This window comes from Oncorhynchus nerka, linkage group LG15, assembly GCF_034236695.1.
Source record: "Oncorhynchus nerka isolate Pitt River linkage group LG15, Oner_Uvic_2.0, whole genome shotgun sequence".
In the NCBI taxonomy this organism is placed as follows: Eukaryota; Metazoa; Chordata; class Actinopteri; order Salmoniformes; family Salmonidae; genus Oncorhynchus; species Oncorhynchus nerka.
The window spans coordinates 37,848,706-37,871,453 of record NC_088410.1 but is presented as its reverse complement, the minus strand read 5'-3'; the positions used below and the strand labels follow the sequence as shown (position 1 = coordinate 37,871,453).

General features: G+C 51.3%; 1 protein-coding gene across 3 annotated transcripts in view; it reads right to left on the bottom strand.

The window, feature by feature from the left end:
- Window positions 1-22,748, bottom strand: part of LOC115103831 (protein kinase C alpha type) — a 219,362-nt gene that overhangs the window by 39,328 nt on the left and 157,286 nt on the right. For all 3 annotated transcript variants that reach the window (XM_029624803.2, XM_029624804.2, XM_029624805.2), the window contains 3 exons: window positions 17,509-17,600; window positions 16,474-16,536; window positions 16,127-16,265 (listed from right to left, as the gene is read on the bottom strand). In XM_029624803.2, coding sequence (XP_029480663.1) covers window positions 16,127-16,265; window positions 16,474-16,536; window positions 17,509-17,600 — 294 coding nt within the window. The remainder of the gene's footprint in view (window positions 1-16,126; window positions 16,266-16,473; window positions 16,537-17,508; window positions 17,601-22,748) is intronic.

Sequence of the window (22,748 nt, the reverse complement as noted above, 5' to 3'; positions counted from 1 at the left end):
GGAGGGAGGGAGGGAGAGAGAGAGGGCAAGAGAGGGAGAGAGAGACAGAAGAGAGAGGGATGAACAGAGTTACATGGGATTAGATAAGACAATGTACATGTTCACAGAAGGTGTATACACATTATACACATTACAGACAAAGAGACGGGCACACACACATTTAAAAAACCCGTTTTGTCTCACACCACACTCTGCATCGGCTACTGTAACACATTCATATCGTCACGATATGTCTATTGCTAACTGACAGTACCCAAGAGAGCCCGAGACACATGCCTTCCACACACGCCCCACCAGTCAATCTAGCTCTTATTAGCAATTAGCATCCTCTTCTAGAGGGAACCTGGTTCATCACTGAGAGAGCAGGCACATCCTGTCAACCAGTTTCACCATCTGCTGTTGTATCCCCCTAGCTTATCATTGGATCCATTCTAATGAAGACATGAGACAGCCTTGCCGGAGCCAAGTACTGCTATGTTGTGGAGGGAAAATCCATTGATGCAAAGCAAAGTACTGTTGTGACGTCCATTGGAGAATTCACTGACGCTAAACAAATGGAGGGAGACAATGTTATCGTTTTGTGAAGTGGTGGGTGGCGTATCTCTACTTGTGCAATAACAGCTGGGGTAAGTACGCCCCACGCATGCAAGAACACATTATGCATGCATGTGCACATAAAGGGACTTTCATTGAACAGATGATGGAAGCAGAGAACAAGACACCTGAAGCCCCAACAGTGCTAGGGGAGAAGCAGCTGCACAACTAATAGGCTACCGGCGGAAATGAAGATGAAGAGGTGCCTTGAGTATCAGAAGGAAAACACGAGTGTCTTCCTGTGTCATGTTGGAAAGTGTAGCAAACGGGAACTTATTTTCAGAGGACGTGTCCAACAAAACGAGTGCATCAATTAATACATCAACATGAGGGATTTCCAGAGGAAGATGATCAATAAAAGATAGGCCTCATGGAGATGAGGTGGGGAAAGAGGTCAGCGCTTTGTTTTTTTACACACAGTATAAGGAGAGGGTGTCTTTGCGTGTGATCTTATTTGAAGAGGCACTGCACAGTTCATCGTAAACAAAGATGGTCGTCACGCCTTAATACACCTGACGTAAGCACTTGACCTCCTTAATAGTACCCCACCTTGACAGTAAGTATATCATGTAGGTTAAACTCCTATGAGTAGGTATACATATGCATAACAGATGATGATACGCAGTGATTATGAATGAGTAATGTGAAGCTTTAATGAGCTGATCGGAGTTACGCTGCTAATGTAGTTGGTGTTTAACTCCAGTCTCTGTCATACATTCTTACGAGCACCTATCACACGCACGCACACACGCGTACACACACACACCTTTTACCCCCACCATCACACGGTAGGGTGTGATATGTGGGAGCAGTTCTTCTCCACATTGCCCTGTGACCTCCGCCTGCCCCTTGAGAGCCCTGAAAGGCACCTCTGGCTCTGCACTGTGCCGTCATAGCACGCAAGCCACTTACCTTCGGGCTTTAGAGAGCTGGACACACAAACAAAATCAATGCACACACATACGCACATACTCCTACACTGGCTGGCAATCGCAAAAACTCAAACAGTCATCCCTCTCTTACACATACGTGAGCACACAAGCAAGACTTGAACCGGTTTCCCTAACAGTAAATACAATATTGGATTGTTTTCTGTTTGTCGTCCTGTCTTTTTGGCTTACCAGGCCATACTCAGTCTCAAACTAAACTGAACAGGTCAAAATAGATTCCATGAGTATATCAACCTTTTTCCATGAGCTACACTACCGGTCAAAAGTTCTATAACGCCTAATCATTCAAGGGTTTTTCTGGTTGAGAGAAAGCCAAGAGTGTGGACAGCTGTCATCAAGGCAAAGGGTGGCTATTTGAAGAATCTTAAAATATAAAATATATTTTGATTTGTTAACACTTTTTTGGTTACTATATGATTCCATATGTGTTATTTCATAGTTTTGATGTCTTCAATATTATTCTACAATGTAGAACATGGTAAAAATAAAGAAAAACCCTTGAATGAGTAGGTGTGTCCAAACCTTTGACCAGTAGTGTACATCAACAACAGGTCTATCTTAGGTAACGTTTCAGATGGATACATGCTTACAAACCCCTGGGCCAGGGATCAGAAATTACACAGGAGACAAAACGACTCAATAGTCCATATTGAGAATGAAGACCATTCTAGTTCTATATCCTCACAGCATCATCCGATCATGACAGTAATAAATAAATATAGAGAGATAGAGAGAATAATGAGGTAATGCTGACAGATAGGTATTTAGATTTATTTCAGGCCATACTGCAGCGAGCACCAACATGACACCGCTGTCCTTGCCTGTCGTCTGTCACAATGACACAGGGCAAATGGTGCCCTTCAACTCCATGCACAGCACTGCGTGGCAAAGTGTGTGTAGGGTTTTCTGTGAGAATACTAATTTGAGTTAAGTGTGTGTGTGTGTGTGTGTCGGTCTCTGTCTGTCTGTCTGTGAGACTGACAGTGTGTGTGTGTGTGTGTGAATGCAGTCTGTATCTGTGTACATGAATGATTGCAAGTGTGTGTCCCAGTCAGTCTCTTCTCTGGTTTGACATCATAATGAATGTGATCGGGACACACACTCTGATGACCCGTCGCTCCACTTTCTCATGTTGTTTTCTTTCATTTCCCACACTCCATAGAGGCCTATGGCCAGATCACCCAATGTAACGTACTGTGTGCGCGAGTGTGCGTGCTGTTGTGTCCATCTGAGCTGCGGTGGATGTCTCCCGGCAGGCCTAATGCTACGTGACAGTTCTGGATCACTCTTAGCTACTCAAGGCTTCCACCACTACTACCGCCTCTTAATATAACCCCGTGCACATAGAAACTACGGACACAAGATAACTACTAAACACTACAGAACACAACCTCAGCCTGATCTCAGAAACAACATTACAGCAGGTTGAAGTGATGTCGGCCCACCTCAGTGTCACTGGATTCGTGTTAAGTGGAGTGTATCACGGTGAGTACTGGACATTAAGCCATAAGTTGTACGTCTGTTGCTAGGTTTTGAAGTGAATGTATTTGACTAGTCAGTATTAGTAGCCTGACTGCATGCCTGGATTGATGGTGTTCATTCAAACAGCGTCACACTGTTGAATTGATAGGCTGTAGGGCTTTCAGGAGAATAGCTGATTCGTCACACGATTTACTCATAAGTTAGTGTATACCAGGGATGGCCAACCGTGCTCCTGGAGAGCTACTGGCTATGAAGGCTTTTGAGCTGGCTCTAGCCCTGCTGTTTATAATTATTTGGTGTTAGAATGGAATTTATCAAACTGAATCTTACAAGAGAATAAAGCATTTTCTTGCACCTGTAAAGTATATTGAGTTACACCCTCGTCAACTTGCCTCTAATGGTTGGGGTTAGGTTATGGGCAAGATAGGCTAGATCTGTAGGGCAACTGCTACTCAGTGCATGGCAGAGCAGTTGAAGGGTCTCCGTCTTGGCTAATGTTAGCTGCTATCGCTAAAGGCTTTGGGGAGCGAGGCAAAAATGGGAGGTCAGGCTGAGTTTAGTGCACACTGACAAAGTGCAAAAATGCACTTGGGCAGTTGCTCGCTCTCTCCTCTCACGACTTCTTCCTCTGTCAACACAGAGGATTGAACACAGAAACTAATTGCTCTGATCTGAAAACATCTGTCACCGCAACCTAAAAATAGGGAGTGAAGTTGTTGAAGCCAAAACAAGGAGCCAGAGGACAATCCAAAGATAGCACTAAAGCAGCTTTTCTCTCCCTCTCCCAGTCGCTCTCCCTCCCTCCCTCCCAGTCGCTCTCTCCCTCCCAGTCGCTCTCTCCCTCCCTCCCAGTCGCACTCTCTCCCTCCCAGTCGCTCTCTCTCCCTCCCTCCCAGTTGCTCTCTCTCCCTCCCTCCCTTCCAGTCGCTCTCTCTCCCTCCCTCCCTCCCTCCCAGTCGCTCTCTCTCTCTCCCCTCCCTCCCTCCCTCCCAGTCGCTCTCTCTCCCTCCCTCCCAGTCGCTCTCTCTCTCTCCCTCCCTCCCCCTCCCAGTCGCTCTCTCTCCCTCCCTCCCTCCCTCCCTCCCAGTCGCTCTCTCCCCTCCCTCCCTCCCTCCCTCCCAGTCGCTCTCTCTCTCTCCCTCCCTCCCTCCCTCCCAGTCGCTCTCTCCCTCCCTCCCTCCCTCCCTCCCAGTCGCTCCCTCCCCTCCCTCCCTCCCCCCTCCCTCCCTCCCTCCCAGTCGCTCTCTCTCCCTCCCTCCCTCCCCCCCTCCCTCCCTCCAAGTCGCTCTCTCTCCCTCCCTCCCTCCCTCCCTCCCAGTCGCTCCCTCTCCCTCCCTCCCCTCCCTCCCAGTCGCTCCCTCCCTCTCTCCCCCTCCCAGTCGCTCCCTCCCTCCCTCCCTCCCAGTCGCTCCCTCCCTCCCTCCCTCCCAGTCGCTCCCTCCCTCCCTCCCTCCCAGTCGCTCCCTCCCTCACCTCCCAGTCGCTCCCTCCCCTCCCAGTCGCTCGCTCCCTCCCCTCCCCCTCCCAGTCGCTCCCTCCCTCCCTCCCAGTCCCTCCCCCTCCCAGTCGCTCTCTCTCCCTCCTCCCAGTCGCTCTCTCTCCCTCCCTCCCAGTCGCTCTCTCCCTCCCTCCCTCCCAGTCGCTCTCCGTCCCCTAGTCGCTCTCTCTCCCCCTCCCTCCCTCCCAGTCGCTCTCTCCCCCTCCCAGTCGCCTCCTCCCTCCCAGTCGCCTCTCTCCCAGTCGCTCTCCCCTCCCTCCCTCCCAGTCGCTCTCTCTCCCTCCCTCCCCTCCTCCCAGTCGCTCTCTCTCCCTCCCAGTCGCCTCTCCCTCCCTCCCAGTCCCTCCCAGTCCCTCCCTCCCTCCCTCCCTCCCAGTCGCTCTCTCTCCCTCCCTCCCTCCCTCCCAGTCCTCCCTCCCTCCCAGTCGCTCTCTCCCTCCCTCCCAGTCGCTCTCTCCCTCCTCCCTCCCTCCCTCCCAGTCCCTCTTCTCTCCCTCCCTCCCTCCCTCCCAGTCGCTCTCTCTCCCTCCCCAGTCCCTCCCTCCCTCCCCCCAGTCGCTCGCTCTCCCTCCCAGTCGCTCTCTCCCTCCCTCCCTCCCAGTCGCAGTCGCTCTCCCTCCCTCCCTCCCTCCCTCCCAGTCGCTCTCTCTCCCTCCCTCCCCCAGTCCCTCCCAGTCCTCTCTCCCAGTCTCCCTCCCTCCCCCTCCCCTCCCAGTCGCTCCCTCCCTCCCTCCCAGTCGCTCTCTCTCCCTCCCAGTCGCTCCCTCCCTCCTCCCAGTCGCTCTCTCTCCCTCCCAGTCCTCTCCCTCCCAGTCGCTCTCTCTCCCTCCCTCCCCTCCCAGTCGCTCTCTCTCCCTCCCTCCCTCCCTCCCTCCCAGTCGCTCTCTCTCCTCCCAGTCGCTCCCTCCCTCCTCCCAGTCGCTCTCCCTCCCTCCCTCCCCCAGTCGCTCTCTCTCTCCCTCCCTCCCTCCCAGTCGCTCTCTCTCCCCTCCCTCCTCCCAGTCGCTCTCTCTCCCTCCCAGTCGCTCCTCTCCTCCCAGTCGCTCTCTCTCCCTCCCCCTCCCTCCCCCTCCCAGTCGCTCTCTCTCCTCCCTCCCTCCCTCCCTCCCAGTCGCTCTCTCTCCCTCCCAGTCGCTCTCTCTCCCTCCCTCCCTCCATCCCAGTCGCCAGTCGCTCTCTCCCTCCCTCCCTCCCAGTCGCTCTCTCTCCCTCCCTCCCTCCCAGTCGCTCTCTCTCCCTCCCAGTCGCTCTCTCCCTCCCCCCTCCCAGTCGCTCTCTCTCTCCCTCCCCCTCCCTCCCAGTCGCTCTTCTCTCCCTCCCTCCCCCAGTCCTCTCCCCCTCCCAGTCGCTCTCCCTCCCTCCCTCCCCAGTCGCTCCCCCCTCCCTCCCTCCCTCCCTCCCAGTCGCTCTTCTCTCCCTCCCTCCCCCTCCCAGTCGCTCTCTCTCCCTCCCTCCCTCCCAGTCGCTCTCTCTCCCCCCAGTCCCTCCTCTCCCTCCCCCCAGTCCTCTCTCTCCCTCCCAGTCGCTCTCCCTCCATCCCTCCCCTCCCAGTCCCTCTCCCAGTCGCTCTCTCTCCCTCCCTCCCTCCCTCCCAGTCGCTCTCCTCCCTCCCTCCCAGTCGCTCTCTCTCCCTCCCAGTCGCTCTCCCTCCCTCCCAGTCGCTCTCTCCCTCCCCCTCCCAGTCGCTCTCTCTCCCCCCTCCCTCCATCCCAGTCGCTCTCTCTCTCCCTCCCTCCCTCCCTCCCAGTCGCTCTCTCTCCCTCCCTCCCTCCCTCCATCCCAGTCGCTCTCTCTCCCCCTCCCTCCCTCCCAGTCGCTCTCTCTCCCTCCCAGTCGCTCTCCCTCCCTCCCTCCCCCAGTCGCTCTCTCTCCCTCCCTCCCTCCCTCCCTCCCCCTCCCTCCCAGTCGCTCTCTCTCCCTCCCTCCCCCCTCCCTCCCGCTCTCTCGCTCCCTCCCAGTCGCTCCCCCCCTCCCAGTCGCTCTCTCTCCCTCCCAGTCGCTCTCCCTCCCTCCCAGTCGCTCTCTCCCTCCCTCCCTCCCAGTCGCTCCCTCCCTCCCTCCCTCCATCCCAGTCGCTCTCTCTCTCCCTCCCTCCCTCCCTCCCAGTCGCTCTCTCTCCCTCCCTCCCTCCCTCCATCCCAGTCGCTCTCTCTCTCCCTCCCTCCCTCCCAGTCGCTCTCTCTCCCTCCCAGTCGCTCTCCCTCCCTCCCCTCCCAGTCCCAGTCGCTCTCTCTCTCCCTCCCTCCCTCCCTCCCAGTCGCTCTTCTCTCCCTCCCTCCCTCCCTCCCTCCCAGTTGCTCTCTCTCCCTCCCCTCCCTCCCAGTCGCTCTCTCTCCCTCCCCAGTCGCTCTCTCTCCCTCCCCAGTCGCTCTCTCTCCCTCCCCAGTCGCTCGCTCTCCCTCCCTCCCTCCCTCCCAGTCGCTCTCTCTCCCTCCCTCCCTCCCTCCCAGTCGCTCTCTCTCCCTCCCCCCCTCCCTCCCTCCCAGTCGCTCTCTCTCCCTCCCTCCCTCCCTCCCTCCCAGTCTCTCTCCCTCCCCTCCCAGTCGCTCCCTCCCTCCCTCCCAGTCGCTCCTCCCTCCCTCCCAGTCGCTCCCTCCCTCCCTCCCAGTCGCTCTCTCTCCCTCCCAGTCGCTCTCTCCCTCCCTCCCTCCCAGTCGCTCTCTCTCCCTCCCTCCTCCCTCCCCCTCCCAGTCGCTCTCTCTCTCCCTCCCAGTCGCTCTCTCTCCCTCCCAGTCGCTCTCCCTCCCTCCCCTCCCTCCCTCCATCCCAGTCGCTCTCTCTCTCCTCCCTCCCTCCCAGTCGCTCTCTCTCTCCCTCCCAGTCGCTCTCTCTCCCTCCCATCTCTCCCTCCCAGTCGCTCTCTCTCCCTCCCAGTCGCTCTCTCTCCCTCCTCCCTCCCTCCCTCCCCCTCCCAGTCGCCTCTCTCTCACCTCCCTCCCTCCCTCCCAGTCGCTCTCTCTCACCTCCCTCCCTCCCTCCCAGTCGCTCTCTCTCCCTCCCTCCCCTCCCTCCCAGTCGCTCTCTCTCCCCCTCCCAGTCGCTCTCTCTCCCTCCCAGTCGCTCTCTCTCCCTCCCAGTCGCTCTCTCTCCCCTCCCAGTCGCTCTCCCTCCCTCCCAGTCGCTCTCCCTCCCTCCCAGTCGCCTCCCTCCTCCCTCCCTCCCAGTCGCTCTCTCTCCCTCCCTCCCTCCCAGTCGCTCTCCCTCCCTCCCCAGTCGCTCTCTCTCCCTCCCTCCCTCCCTCCCAGTCGCTCCCTCCCTCCCTCCCTCCCAGTCGCTCTCTCTCCCTCCCTCCCTCCCAGTCGCTCTCTCTCCCTCCCTCCCCTCCCTCCCAGTCGCTCTCCCTCCCTCCCAGTCGCTCTCTCCTCCCAGTCGCTCTCTCCTCCCTCCCAGTCGCTCTCTCTCCCTCCCAGTCGCTCTCTCCCTCCCTCCCAGTCGCTCTCCTCCCTCCCCTCCCAGTCGCTCTCTCTCCCTCCCTCCCAGTCGCTCTCTCCCCTCCCTCCCTCCCAGTCGCCTCCCTCCCTCCCTCCCTCCCTCCCAGTCGCTCTCCCTCCCTCCCTCCCTCCCAGTCGCCCTCCCTCCCTCCCTCCCTCCCAGTCGCTCTCTCTCTCCCTCCCTCCCAGTCGCTCTCTCTCTCCCTCCCTCCCAGTCGCTCTCCCTCCCTCAATCCCAGTCGCTCTCCCTCCCTCCCTCCCAGTCGCTCTCCCTCCCTCCCTCCCAGTCGCTCTCCCTCCCTCCCAGTCGCTCTCCCTCCCTCCCAGTCGCTCTCCCTCCCTCCCTCCCAGTCGCTCTCCCTCCCTCCCTCCCAGTCGCTCTCTCTCCCTCCCTCCCAGTCGCTCGCTCGAAAAGAGAGGTGCACAGGGACCGTGTGAGCTGTTTTTACACATGGGGGTCCTGACAACTAAGAGACACACACACCTACAGTACACGGAAGAGTACTCCCATACAGATATGCGCGGGGACACACACTGGTGCGTGTAGATACACGGACACGGAGACACACACTGGTGCGTGTAGATACACGGACACGGGGACACACACTGGTGCGTGTAGATACACGGACACGGGGACACACACTGGTGCGTGTAGATACACGGACACGGGGACACACACTGGTGCGTGTAGATACACGGACACGGGGACACACACTGGTGCGTGTAGATACACGGACACGGGGACACACACTGGTGCGTGTAGATACACGGACACGGGGACACACACTGGTGCGTGTAGATACACGGACACGGAGACACACACTGGTGCGTGTAGATACACGGACACGGGGACACACACTGGTGCGTGTAGATACACGGACACGGAGACACACACTGGTGCGTGTAGATACACGGACACGGGGACACACACTGGTGCGTGTAGATACACGGACACGGAGACACACACTGGTGCGTGTAGATACACGGACACGGGACACACACTGGTGCGTGTAGATACACGGACACGGGGACACACTGGTGCGTGTAGATACACGGACACGGGACACACACTGGTGCGTGTAGATACACGGACACGGGGACACACACTGGTGCGTGTAGATACACGGACACGGGGACACACACTGGTGCGTGTAGATACACGGACACGGGGACACACACTGGTGCGTGTAGATACACGGACACGGGGACACACACTGGTGCGTGTAGATACACGGACACGGGACACACACTGGTGCGTGTAGATACACGGACACGGGGACACACACTGGTGCGTGTAGATACAAGGACACGGGGACACACACTGGTGCGTGTAGATACACGGACACGGGGACACACACTGGTGCGTGTAGATACACGGACACGGAGACACACACTGGTGCGTGTAGATACACGGACACGGAGACACACACTGGTGCGTGTAGATACACGGACACGGAGACACACACTGGTGCGTGTAGATACACGGACACGGAGACACACACTGGTGCGTGTAGATACACGGACACGGAGACACACACTGGCGTGTAGATACACGGACACGGGACACACACTGGTGCGTGTAGATACACGGACACGGAGACACACACTGGTGCGTGTAGATACACGGACACGGGACACACACTGGTGCGTGTAGATACACGGACACGGGACACACACTGGTGCGTGTAGATACACGGACACGGGACACACACTGGTGCGTGTAGATACACGGACACGGGACACACACTGGTGCGTGTAGATACACGGACACGGAGACACACACTGGTGCGTGTAGATACACGGACACGGGACACACACTGGTGCGTGTAGATACACGGACACGGAGACACACACTGGTGCGTGTAGATACACGGACACGGGACACACACTGGTGCGTGTAGATACACGGACACGGGACACACACTGGTGCGTGTAGATACACGGACACGGGACACACACTGGTGCGTGTAGATACACGGACACGGGAGACACACACTGGTGCGTGTAGATACACGGACACGGGACACACACTGGTGCGTGTAGATACACGGACACGGAGACACACACTGGTGCGTGTAGATACACGGACACGGGACACACACTGGTGCGTGTAGATACACGGACACGGAGACACACACTGGTGCGTGTAGATACACGGACACGGGACACACACTGGTGCGTGTAGATACACGGACACGGAGACACACACTGGTGCGTGTAGATACACGGACACGGGACACACACTGGTGCGTGTAGATACACGGACACGGAGACACACACTGGTGCGTGTAGATACACGGACACGGAGACACACACTGGTGCGTGTAGATACACGGACACGGGACACACACTGGTGCGTGTAGATACACGGACACGGAGACACACACTGGTGCGTGTAGATACACGGACACGGGACACACACTGGTGCGTGTAGATACACGGACACGGAGACACACACTGGTGCGTGTAGATACACGGACACGGAGACACACACTGGTGCGTGTAGATACACGGACACGGAGACACACACTGGTGCGTGTAGATACACGGACACGGGACACACACTGGTGCGTGTAGATACACGGACACGGAGACACACACTGGTGCGTGTAGATACACGGACACGGACACACACTGGTGCGTGTAGATACACGGACACGGAGACACACACTGGTGCGTGTAGATACACGGACACGGGACACACACTGGTGCGTGTAGATACACGGACACGGAGACACACACTGGTGCGTGTAGATACACGGACACGGGACACACACTGGTGCGTGTAGATACACGGACACGGAGACACACACTGGTGCGTGTAGATACACGGACACGGGACACACACTGGTGCGTGTAGATACACGGACACGGAGACACACACTGGTGCGTGTAGATACACGGACACGGGACACACACTGGTGCGTGTAGATACACGGACACGGAGACACACACTGGTGCGTGTAGATACACGGACACGGGACACACACTGGTGCGTGTAGATACACGGACACGGAGACACACACTGGTGCGTGTAGATACACGGACACGGGACACACACTGGTGCGTGTAGATACACGGACACGGAGACACACACTGGTGCGTGTAGATACACGGACACGGGACACACACTGGTGCGTGTAGATACACGGACACGGGGACACACACTGGTGCGTGTAGATACACGGACACGGGACACACTGGTGCGTGTAGATACACGGACACGGGACACACACTGGTGCGTGTAGATACACGGACACGGGACACACACTGGTGCGTGTAGATACACGGACACGGGACACACACTGGTGCGTGTAGATACACGGACACGGATACACGGACACGGGGACACACACTGCGCGTAGATACACGGACACGGGACACACACTGGTGCGTGTAGATACACGGACACGGGACACACACTGGTGCGTGTAGATACACGGACACGGAGACACACACTGGTGCGTGTAGATACACGGACACGGAGACACACACTGGTGCGTGTAGATACACGGACACGGAGACACACACTGGTGCGTGTAGATACACGGACACGGAGACACACACTGGTGCGTGTAGATACACGGACACGGAGACACACACTGGTGCGTGTAGATACACGGACACGGGGACACACACTGGTGCGTGTAGATACACGGACACGGAGACACACACTGGTGCGTGTAGATACACGGACACGGGGACACACACTGGTGCGTGTAGATACACGGACACGGGACACACACTGGTGCGTGTAGATACACGGACACGGGGACACACACTGGTGCGTGTAGATACACGGACACGGGACACACTGGTGCGTGTAGATACACGGACACGGGACACACACTGGTGCGTGTAGATACACGGACACGGGACACACACTGGTGCGTGTAGATACACGGACACGGGACACACACACTGGTGCGTGTAGATACACGGACACGGTAGATACACGACACACACACTGGTGCGTGTAGATACACGGACACGGAGACACACACTGGTGCGTGTAGATACACGGACACGGGACACACACTGGTGCGTGTAGATACACGGACACGGAGACACACACTGGTGCGTGTAGATACACGGACACGGAGACACACACTGGTGCGTGTAGATACACGGACACGGGACACACACTGGTGCGTGTAGATACACGGACACGGAGACACACACTGGTGCGTGTAGATACACGGACACGGGGACACACTGGTGCGTGTAGATACACGGACACGGGGACACACACTGGTGCGTGTAGATACACGGACACGGAGACACACTGGTGCGTGTAGATACACGGACACGGGACACACACTGGTGCGTGTAGATACACGGACACGGGGACACACACTGGTGCGTGTAGATACACGGACACGGGACACACACTGGTGCGTGTAGATACACGGACACGGGGACACACACTGGTGCGTGTAGATACACGGACACGGGGACACACACTGGTGCGTGTAGATACACGGACACGGGACACACACTGGTGCGTGTAGATACACGGACACGGGACACACACTGGTGCGTGTAGATACACGGACACGGAGACACACACTGGTGCGTGTAGATACACGGACACGGGACACACACTGGTGCGTGTAGATACACGGACACGGAGACACACACTGGTGCGTGTAGATACACGGACACGGGACACACACTGGTGCGTGTAGATACACGGACACGGAGACACACACTGGTGCGTGTAGATACACGGACACGGGACACACACTGGTGCGTGTAGATACACGGACACGGGACACACACTGGTGCGTGTAGATACACGGACACGGGGACACACACTGGTGCGTGTAGATACACGGACACGGGGACACACACTGGTGCGTGTAGATACACGGACACGGGGACACACACTGGTGCGTGTAGATACACGGACACGGGGACACACACTGGTGCGTGTAGATACAAGGACACGGGGACACACACTGGTGCGTGTAGATACACGGACACGGGACACACTGGTGCGTGTAGATACACGGACACGGGGACACACACTGGTGCGTGTAGATACACGGACACGGGGACACACACTGGTGCGTGTAGATACAAGGACACGGGGACACACACTGGTGCGTGTAGATACACGGACACGGGGACACACACTGGTGCGTGTAGATACACGGACACACACTGGATTTCATGTAGTGGACATAAACAAAATAGTCCAGATTGGTGAAGTGAAATGAAGAAAAAAAAAAATTTGTAAAAAAAAAAAAAAACGGAAAAGTGGTGCGTGCATATGTATTCACCCCCTAAATAAGATCTGATGCAATCAATTACCTTCAGAAGTCACATAATTAGTTAAATAAAGTCCACCTGTGTTCAATCTAAGTGTCACATGATCTCAGTATACAGTTGAAGTCAGACGTTTACATACACTTAGGTTGAAGTCATTAAAAATCGTTTTTTTAACCACTCCACAAATGTCTTGTTAACAAACTATAGTTTTGGCAAGTCAGTTAGGACATCTACTTTGTGCAGGACACAAGTAATACAGATCAGGGTTAGGTTATAAAAAAATATGAAACTTTGAACATCCCACGGAGCACTATTAAATCCATTATTAAATAATGGAAAGAATATGGCACCACAACAAACCTGCCAAGAGAGGGCCGCCCACCAAAACTCACAGACCAGGCAAGGAGGGCATTAATCAGAGAGGCAACAAAGAGACCAAAGATAACCCTGAAGGAGCTGCAACGCTCCACAGCGGAGATTGGATTATCTGTCCATAGGAGCACTTTAAGCCGTACACTCCACAGAGCTGGGCTTTACGGAAGAGTGGGCAGAAAAAAGCCATTGCTTAAAGAAAAAAGAACATCTCCACAGTGAAGCATGGTGGTGGCAGCATCATGCTGTGGGGATGTTTTTCATCGGCAGAGACTGAGAAACTGGTCAGAATTGAAGGAATGATGGATGGCGCTAAATATAGGGACATTTTTCAGTCCTCCAGAGATTTGAGACTGGGACGGAGGTTCACCTTCCAGCAGGACAATGACCTTAAGCATACTGCTAAAGCAACACTCGAGTGGTTTAAGAGGAAACATTTAAATGTCTTGGAATGGCCTAGTCAAAGCCCAGAACTCAATCCAATTGAGAATATGTGGTATGACTTAACCTCTTAGAACTCTCCCTCTATACTGCCCATGTTGGAGAAAGTGCGTACCTATAGTAAACTGAAAATATTTTTTCCCAAAATTGCTAATATATGCATATAAAAATTATTATTGAATAGAAAACACTAAAGTTTCTAAAACCGTTTAAATTATGTCTGTATGTAAAGCAGAACTCTCAGGGCAGCCATTCTCCCAAACACTCTGTGAACAATAGAAAAGTTGGGTCAACTTTGACGTCATCGCCCCCACCCTTCCCAGGCAGCTACGGATCCAGGAACAGTCTATCTGTTCAGCGCGATGCCTGCTTTCAAATGGCGCGTTCATTGTGAGAATCCCACGAGCCCTGCACATTTGGCGGGCGAAATTGCTCGTGTCCCTCTGAAATACATGCACTCTATTGCGCGCGGCCGATTTGGAGTACGTTCCTTTTCCAAGATCAAGCATTTGAAGCCGGTTTGTCTGTTAGCGCTGTCCTTTGTTCTACATGCTAAAAACATCATAAAGCTCAATTTTACACATCGTTTGACCAGTTTAATCGACATATAATATGTAAATTGGAAGTTTTAATGCGCAAGAGTGCTGGACCAGAAGTCATTTTTGATGCATTTCAGCTGAAGCTGTTAGCATATGCTAATACAGGGACACACAACGTGAAACCAAACTATTTATTGGGTAAGTATGACTCCTTCTACGTCTTCTGATGGAAGAACATCAAAGGTAAGGGAATATTTATGTGGTTATTTTGGGTTTCTGTGGACTCCAAACGTAGAGGAGACATATGCTAATATCTGAGCGCCGACTCATAGTATAGCCCAGTGAACGATGTCTGTAACGTTAAAAATAAATGTAATACAGCGGTTGCATTAAGAAGAAGTGTATCTTTGTAAATATATGTAGAACATGTATATTTAGTCATGTTTATTGCTTGTTATTTGACGTTATCTGTCGGAGCTAGCATCATTTCTCCGGACATTTGAGTAGCATGTTTTTTTTTTAAATGTCGTCAACCGAGATTTATGGATATAAATGGCATATTATTGAAAAAGAATTAAATGTACTGTGTAACATGTAATATTACTGTCATCTGATGAAGATTTTCAAAAGGTTAGTGAATTATTTATTTTTTAATCCTACTTTTAAATTTTATTTTTTCTGGGACAAAATGGCCGCCGCTTGCCTTTTGTTTCGGTGGTGATCTAATATAAATATGTGCTATGTTTTCGCCGTAAAACATTTTAGAAATCTGACTTGCTGGGTAGATTAACAATATGTTTATCTTTCATTTGAGCTATTGGACTTGTTAATGTGTGGAGGTTAAATATTTTTAGGAATATTTTTTCGCATTGTGCGTAATGCTAATGAGCTTGAGCCGTAGTCACGATCCCGGATCCGGGATGGGGAGCTCTAAGTGGACACCAGCGGAACCCATCCAACTTGAAGGAGCTGGAGCAGTTTTGCCTTGAAGAATGGGCAAAAATCCCAGTGGCTAGATGTGCCAAGTTTATAGAGACATACCCCAAGAGACTTGCAGCTGTAATTGCTGCAAAAGGTGGCCCTAGAAAGTATTGCTTTTGGGGGGGTGAATAGTTATGCACGCTCAAGTTCTGTTTTTTTGTGTCTTATTCTTGTTTGTTTCACAATAAAACATATTTTGCATCTACAAAGTGGTAGGAATGTTGTGTAAATCAAATGATACATTTGACTGGGTTGGTTACATCAAGGGCAGATTCTTATGCAAAACGCTCTCTAACTCAAAATGTTCAGTAGACACGGTAATCTTTCTAACCCAAAATGTTCAGTATACACGGTAATCTTTCTAACTCAAAATGTTCAGTAGACACGGTGTGTGTGTGTGTGTGTGTGTGTGTGTGTGTGTGTGTGTGTGTGTGTGTGCACGCGCATCCTGAGCTGTCGACTCAGATTTGGATTACCACGGAGACGGGGCGCAGGCCAGACAATGACAAAGATGACCACCCCACTCCCTCCCCCCACACACACACACACTCCCCCTGTTCCTACCTCTGGGGCGATGTAGTCGGGCGTCCCACAGAAGGTGCGAGTGGTCACTCCCTCGTATATGTTCTCTTTACACATGCCGAAATCAGCGATCTTAATATGGCCCTCCGAGTCCAGCATCACATTGTCCAGCTTCAGATCCCTGCAGGAGACACCCGCATCATGTGACAAGGGCCAAATGAAGACGACCATTGTATTTTAGGGCCATTTCTATACCACTCCTGTTACTTCCTTACATTTATATTATTAAATTGATGAGTTATTGGTTTGACAATACACAGTGTACGGAAAACATTGATCCTAGAATGGGATAAAGTGCCTCAATTGGTATACATTGGAAGAAGACCCACCTGTAAATGATTCCTTTCTTGTGCAGGAAGAACAGGCCAACAGAGATCTCTGCTGCATAGAACCTGCAATGACATGCTCCATGTTAGGCAGCCCTGAAGCCATTCATTTCAACAGGAAGGATTGTAAACGACTGTAATGTGCTTCAAGCTAGACTGGGTACAATCTGATAGATTGATTCATTCTTATACCTAGGCTGTCGTTTCTCCTTCTCCTCCATACTTTGCAGTGCCCAGTCTAGTTTTTACTCTTCTTCTCCCTTCCCCCTCTCTCTTCTAAGCCCTCTATTTATTTATATTTTACACACACACACACACACTCTCTTATTCCCCCTGACCAAAAATATAAATGCAACATGCAACAATTTCTAAGATTTTACTTAGTTACAGTTCATAGAAGGAAATCAGTCAATTTAAATAAATTCATTAGGCCATAATCTATGGATTTCACATGACTGCAGGGGTGCAGCCATGGGTGGGCCTTGGAGGACATAGGCCCACCCACTTGGGAGCCAGGCCCAGCCAACTGGAATTAGGGCTTTATTCCAGACAGAAATGCTCCTCGGCACCCCTCAGATGATCCCGCAGGTGAAGGAGCCAGCTGTGGAGGTGCTGGGCTGCCGTGGTTACACGTGGTCTGCGGTTGTGAGGCCGGTTGGATGTACTGCCAAATTCTCTAAAACGACGTTGGAGACGGCTTATGGTAGACAAATGACAAAATTCTCTGGGATCTTTAATTTCAGCTATTTAACTAGGCAAGTCAGTTAAGAACAAATTCTTATTTACAATAACGGCCTACCCCGGGCCAAACCCAGACGACACTGGGCCCATTGTGCGCCGACCTATGGGACTCCCAATCGCGGCCGGATGTTATACGGCCTGGAATCGAACCAGGGACTGTAGTGACACCTCTTGCACTGAGATGCAGTGCCTTAGACCGCAGCGCCACTCGGGAACAGAAACACGGGACACTTTACATGCTGCGTTTATATTGGTGTTCCGTATAAAAGGTGAAAGCGAGGGGAAAGGGGAACTTACACTGCCTGTGGCTCTTTGAACTTGCCCGCTTGTTGGATGTGGTACATGAGGTCTCCCCCATTCACATACTCCATGACAAAGTACAGCCGGTCCTGGGCAGAGGGGGAGACAGAGACGGGGCTGTTTCATTTCATGTAACATTGGTTTTCATAATGTTGGCATCTGTTCTACCGTCATATACTGTGTCATGATAACAGCCATGTCAGACAGACAGAGAGGCTTTCTTCATTATACTGTAGGACCCAGTGGTGAGGCTGTTGTGTAGTATTGAGTCACATATAGGGGATACGGTAGTACTATAGAAAGTACTATAGAAAGTACTATAGAAAGCAGAACAACAACAACAACATGAGAGGAAAAAGTATACCCCATGTATGACTCCATTATGTCTAGTCAAAGTGAAGTAAATCCCTCAGACAGCCTCTTACCGGTCTGTCCTGCACTAGTCACAGGGCGACATTTTCAAAGTGCAAAACTTAACATCCACCTCACTATACACCAGGTGGGTCGAGCCCTGAATACGGATTGGCTAAAAGATGTGATATATCAGACTATGTACCACGGGTATGACAAAATATGACCATATACTGGTCTAATTACATTGGTAACCAGTTTATAATAGCAATAAGGCACCTTGGGGGTTTTGTGGTATATGGCCAATATAGCATGGCTAAGTGCTGTATCCAGGCACTTTTTTTTTTTTAAATAGATTTTTTTTTTTATATTGAATATCCGAAACATACAATATACTTGCAGTGAAGCTGCTCAACAACTACATCACACCAGTCATCCATTCAACAACTACATCACACCAGTCATCCATTCAACAACTACATCACACCAGTCATCCATTCAACAACTACATCACACCAGTCATCCATTCAACAACTACATCACACCAGTCATCCATTCAACAACTACATCACACCAGTCATCCACCTGACTCCCATTCAACAACTACATCACACCAGTCATCCACCTGACTCCCATTCAACAACTACATCACACCAGTCATCCATTCAACAACTACATCACACCAGTCATCCATTCAACAACTACATCACACCAGTCATCCATTCAACAACTACATCACACCAGTCATCCACCTGACTCCCATTCAACAACTACATCACACCAGTCATCCACCTGACTCCCATTCAACAACTACATCACACCAGTCATCCATTCAACAACTACATCACACCAGTCATCCATTCAACAACTACATCACACCAGTCATCCATTCAACAACTACATCACACCAGTCATCCATTCAACAACTACATCACACCAGTCATCCATTCAACAACTACATCACACCAGTCATCCACCTGACTCCCATTCAACAACTACATCACACCAGTCATCCACCTGACTCCCATTCAACAACTACATCACACCAGTCATCCACCTGACTCCCATTCAACAACTACATCATACCAGTCATCCACCTGACTCTCATTCAACAACTACACCATACCAGTCATCCACCTGACTCCCATTCAACAACTACACCATACCAGTCATCCACCTGACTCCCATTCAACAACTACATCATACCAGTCATCCACCTGACTCTCATTCAACAACTACATCATACCAGTCATCCACCTGACTCTCATTCAACAACTACACCATACCAGTCATCCACCTGACTCTCATTCAACAACTACACCATACCAGTCATCCACCTGACTCCCATTCAACAACTACACCATACCAGTCATCCACCTGACTCTCATTCAACAACTACACCATACCAGTCATCCACCTGACTCTCATTCAACAACTACATCATACCAGTCATCCACCTGCCTCTCATTCCTACATCATACCAGTCATCCACCTGCCTCTCATTCAACAACTACATCACACCAGTCATCCACCTGCCTCTCATTCAACAACTACATCATACCAGTCATCCACCTGCCTCTCATTCAACAACTACATCATACCAGTCATCCACCTGCCTCTCATTCAACAACTACATCACACCAGTCATCCACCTGACTCTCATTCAACAACTACATCATACCAGTCATCCACCTGACTCTCATTCAACAACTACATCATACCAGTCATCCACCTGACTCCCATTCAACAACTACACCATACCAGTCATCCACCTGACTCTCATTCAACAACTACACCATACCAGTCATCCACCTGACTCTCATTCAACAACTACATCATACCAGTCATCCACCTGACTCTCATTCAACAACTACACCATACCAGTCATCCACCTGACTCTCATTCAACAACTACACCATACCAGTCATCCACCTGACTCCCATTCAACAACTACACCATACCAGTCATCCACCTGACTCTCATTCAACAACTACACCATACCAGTCATCCACCTGACTCTCATTCAACAACTACACCATACCAGTCATCCACCTGACTCTCATTCAACAACTACATCATACCAGTCATCCACCTGCCTCTCATTCAACAACTACATCATACCAGTCATCCACCTGCCTCTCATTCAACAACTACATCACACCAGTCATCCACCTGCCTCTCATTCAACAACTACATCATACCAGTCATCCACCTGCCTCTCATTCAACAACTACATCACACCAGTCATCCACCTGACTCTCATTCAACAACTACATCATACCAGTCATCCACCTGACTCTCATTCAACAACTACATCATACCAGTCATCCACCTGACTCCCATTCAACAACTACATCATACCAGTCATCCACCTGACTCTCATTCAACAACTACATCATACCAGTCATCCACCTGACTCCCATTCAACAACTACATCATACCAGTCATCCACCTGACTCTCATTCAGAGTGACACACACATCCAGGGTCAATGCCCTGCTCAAGGGCACGTTGACAGAAGAACCCTCCAAGATCCCCCCACATATCCCCAACAGCTGATCCCCCCAGACAGTCTCCCCCAAGAAGAAAAAATAATTAATGAATTAATACAAAAAATACAATTCATTCCATTCCCCACCCCCAAGAACCCCCAAATGCATCAACAACCAACAAAATGAACTAAAGAGAAAAAGATAGAAGACAACAGAAAAGAACATTGCAAAAAAAACAACAGAAAACTAAAAAAACAAAGGACATCAAGGACAACTGAAATCATAACAGCAATGCCAACTGTATATGTTTGTGTGCATGTCTGGCACTATTACATGTATCCAGGCACTCTGCATTGCGTCGTGCATAAGAACAGCCCTTAGCCGTTGTATATTGGCCATATACCACACCTCCTCAGGCCTTATTGCTTAATTATTATCTGGAAGTGTGATTTAATTTGAAACTATTCTTCAACATTGTGCGTTCTGAATAGGCGACTATTTACGTGTTCCTCAGCTTACTAAACCCTAGTTAAATTATCGCCTCCTCATAACGCACATTGTTGAAGAACAGTTTGAAATTAAATCACGCTGCAAGATTATAATAAGGTTTACGGTATTTTATGCACTTTGCTCAACATAAGCTTGAAATAACCTGTCAGACAAGGCAAATGGTTTCCTTAAACAATTACCCTCAAAGTGTTAGTGGCATCTTATTGTGAAGAGGATTTGGACTTCTCCTCACTTAAAAATGCATCGAATTTTTGATTTCCACTTTGGGGATGTGTGTGTATGTGTATTGGCCACCGTACGGTGCCATTGTCGTCCCTGCACGAGAGAGATTGAGGGATTAAAGGAGGAATGAGAGAAGTGCTGAGAAAGCTGACAGATTAAAACAAAGAAAAACTTCATTGAACTTTGTGTGTGTGGGTATATACACGTGTGTGGTGTGTGTGTGGGTATATACACGTGTGTGTGGGTATATACACGTGTGTGGTGTGTGTGTGGGTATATACACGTGTGTGGTGTGTGTGTGGGTATATACATGTGTGTGGTGTGTGTGGATATATACACGTGTGTGGTGTGTGTGTGGGTATATACACGTGTGTGGTGTGTGTGGGGGTATATACACGTGTGTGGTGTGTGTGGATATATACACGTGTGTGGTGTGTGTGGATATATACACGTGTGTGGTGTGTGTGGATATATACACGTGTGTGGTGTGTGTGGTGTGTGTGGATATATACACGTGTGTGGTGTGTGTGTGGGTATATACACGTGTGGTGTATATGTGCGTGTGTGTGTGGGTATATACACGTGTGTGGTGTGTGTGTGGGTATATACACGTGTGTGGTGTGTGTGTGGGTATATACACGTGTGGTGTGTGTGTGTGGGTATATACACGTGTGGTGTGTGTGTGTGGGTATATACATGTGTGTGGTGTGTGTGTGGGTATATACACGTGTGGTGTATATGTGCGTGTGTGTGGGGGTATATACACGTGTGTGGTGTGTGTGTGGGTATATACACATGTGTGGTGTGTGTGGGTATATACACGTGTGTGGTGTGTGTGTGGGTATATACACGTGTGGTGTATATGTGCGTGTGTGTGTGGGTATATACACATGTGTGGTGTGTGTGTGGGTATATACACGTGTGGTGTGTGTGTGGGTATATACACGTGTGGTGTGTGGGTATATACATATGTGTGGTGTGTGTGGGTATATACACATGTGTGGTGTGTGTGGGTATATACACGTGTGTGGTGTGTGTGGGTATATACACGTGTGGTGTATATGTGTGTGTGTGTGTGTGGGTATATACACATGTGTGGTGTGTGTGTGGGTATATACACATGTGTGGTGTGTGTGTGTGGGTATATACATGTGTGTGGTGTGTGTGGATATATACACGTGTGGTGTGTGTGTGGGTATATACACGTGTGTGGTGTGTGTGGATATATACACGTGTGTGGTGTGTCTGTGGGTATATACACGTGTGGTGTATATGTGCGTGTGTGTGTGGGTATATACACGTGTGTGGTGTGTGTGTGGGTATATACACGTGTGTGGTGTGTGTGTGGGTATATACACGTGTGTGGTGTGTGTGTGGGTATATACACGTGTGGTGTATATGTGCGTGTGTGTGTGGGTATATACACGTGTGTGGTGTGTGTGTGGGTATATACACATGTGTGGTGTGTGTGTGGGTATATACACATGTGTGGTGTGTGTGTATATACACGTGTATGGTGTGTGTGTGGGTATATACACGTGTGTGGTGTGTGTGTGGGTATATACACGTGTGGTGTATATGTGCGTGGGTATATACACATGTGTGGTGTGTGTGTGGGTATATTCACGTGTGGTGTGTGTGTGGGTATATTCACGTGTGGTGT